The sequence below is a fragment of the Habropoda laboriosa genome, unplaced genomic scaffold (genome assembly GCF_001263275.1).
Source record: "Habropoda laboriosa isolate 0110345459 unplaced genomic scaffold, ASM126327v1 scaffold92, whole genome shotgun sequence".
In the NCBI taxonomy this organism is placed as follows: Eukaryota; Metazoa; Arthropoda; class Insecta; order Hymenoptera; family Apidae; genus Habropoda; species Habropoda laboriosa.
The window spans coordinates 2,410,096-2,411,766 of NW_017100268.1; the positions used below are offsets into that span (position 1 = coordinate 2,410,096).

At 33.3% G+C, this 1,671-nt stretch overlaps 1 protein-coding gene across 1 annotated transcript in view; it reads left to right on the top strand.

Annotated features, from left to right (window-relative positions):
• The window catches only part of LOC108573458 (RNA-binding protein 45), a 2,188-nt gene that overhangs the window by 310 nt on the left and 207 nt on the right, over positions 1 to 1,671 (top strand). Inside the window, exons 2-5 of the mRNA XM_017935911.1 lie at positions 73 to 187; positions 295 to 1,085; positions 1,159 to 1,391; positions 1,533 to 1,663. Coding sequence (XP_017791400.1) covers positions 73 to 187; positions 295 to 1,085; positions 1,159 to 1,391; positions 1,533 to 1,646 — 1,253 coding nt within the window. The 3' untranslated portion in view covers positions 1,647 to 1,663. The remainder of the gene's footprint in view (positions 1 to 72; positions 188 to 294; positions 1,086 to 1,158; positions 1,392 to 1,532; positions 1,664 to 1,671) is intronic.

Consider the following 1,671-nt stretch of genomic DNA (forward strand, 5'->3'; position numbering starts at 1 on the left):
TCTATTCTTTTTTTATATATTATTTAAATACTTAAAAGGTGTGTATTGTAACAATGTGTATTGTTTATGTAGGAGTTACATACATTAAATTTTCGAAAACATCAGAAGCAGCTTTTGCTCTTGAAGAAATGAATGGAAAAATGTTGGGTTCTGTTGGGAGACCCATTAAAGTAATGATTGCATCAAAGTAAGAATTTGAGTAACTATGTAAAAGTCTTTGAAAGAAGTTTTTGCCTTCTAATATACGTACATTTATTTGTTTATAAATATGAAAATTTAGGTACATTTTTTCAGTCGTGATCAAGGTTCTGTCAGAGAAACAAATGAAGAAGAAAGATGGGTTCGTCTATTTTGTGTGTTACCTAAGTCTATGACAGATAGTGAACTTCAACAAGAATTTTCAAAATTTGGACCTATTGAATATGCAACTGTGGTTAAAGATAGAAACACAAATGAATCAAAAGGTTTTGGTTATGTGAAATTTAAAAAAGTATCTAGTGCAGCAAGAGCATTTGAAGAATGTGATAGGAAATATAAGGCTGTTTTTGCTGAACCAAAAAAGCCAAAACCTGAACACATTGATGTGAAATATAATAATGGACTATCTTCTCATTATGATGGTGCTGGTGGGGGTTATAGTTCATCAAATTTTGGAAAGAGTAGTATTAGTTTAGAAATTGCTACAAATTATCCTAATTCTGAAGGTTACACACATTTGCAAGTCATTGCACATCCAGCTTTGAATCAAGATCAATTATGGAAGTTATTCGACATTGTACCTGGATTAGATTATTGTCATTTGAAAAATGATGTAAGATATAGGATGCCAAGGGGTCAGGCTGTTGTAGTATACTCTAATCCTAGTGCAGCAGCATATGCAAGAGAAAAATTTCATGGTTTTGAATATCCCCCCGGTCATAGGATGATAGTGAAACCTGATTTATCCAGTGGGCCACCAAAAAATGCAATAAAACCAGGTAGTTCTGCAGGTGGAATTGCTACTGCCAGGACAGATTTAGCACATTTAGCTGAAACAATTGCTCAAGCTACATCTTTAATTCAAGCAGCAGGGTTAACAGCACCAAGTGAGATATTATTTTATCTGTGGAATTTGATAATATACAATTTCATTGCATAATTATATTTTTATACAATTAGGTTTAGAACATTCAATGTGTGTTAAGTTACCACCTGTGCAACCAATGGCTAGTATAGATGCAGAAGTTGCCAAAAGGTGTTTTATTGTTTGTGGGCCTCCAGTACCTCCCATCTATGCCATGAAGGATGCCTTCTGCAGATTTGGAAACCTCATAGATGTTTATATGCTTCCAGGGAAGAACTGTGGATATGCAAAGTATGCAAGTGTGCAAAGTGCAAATGAAGCAATTGAGGTATATTTTGTTATATTTTGCTTCAGATTTTAAATCCTTTTTTATATTGTACTAAAGAATTTTTATTTCATAATGCAATATTTTAGAGAAAGGATATAATTGAACGGTGCAATTAAATTATGAACTGATTACATCTTATAGGTTCTGCATGGGCAAGAAATTTGTGGATCCCGATTAAAGGTACTAGAAGCAGAAGAACGCAATGTTGGTGAAGATCGTAGAAAACGACTACGAATGGACGAAGATGAAAACTAAATTTTTTTGTATACCTCGTAAGTAA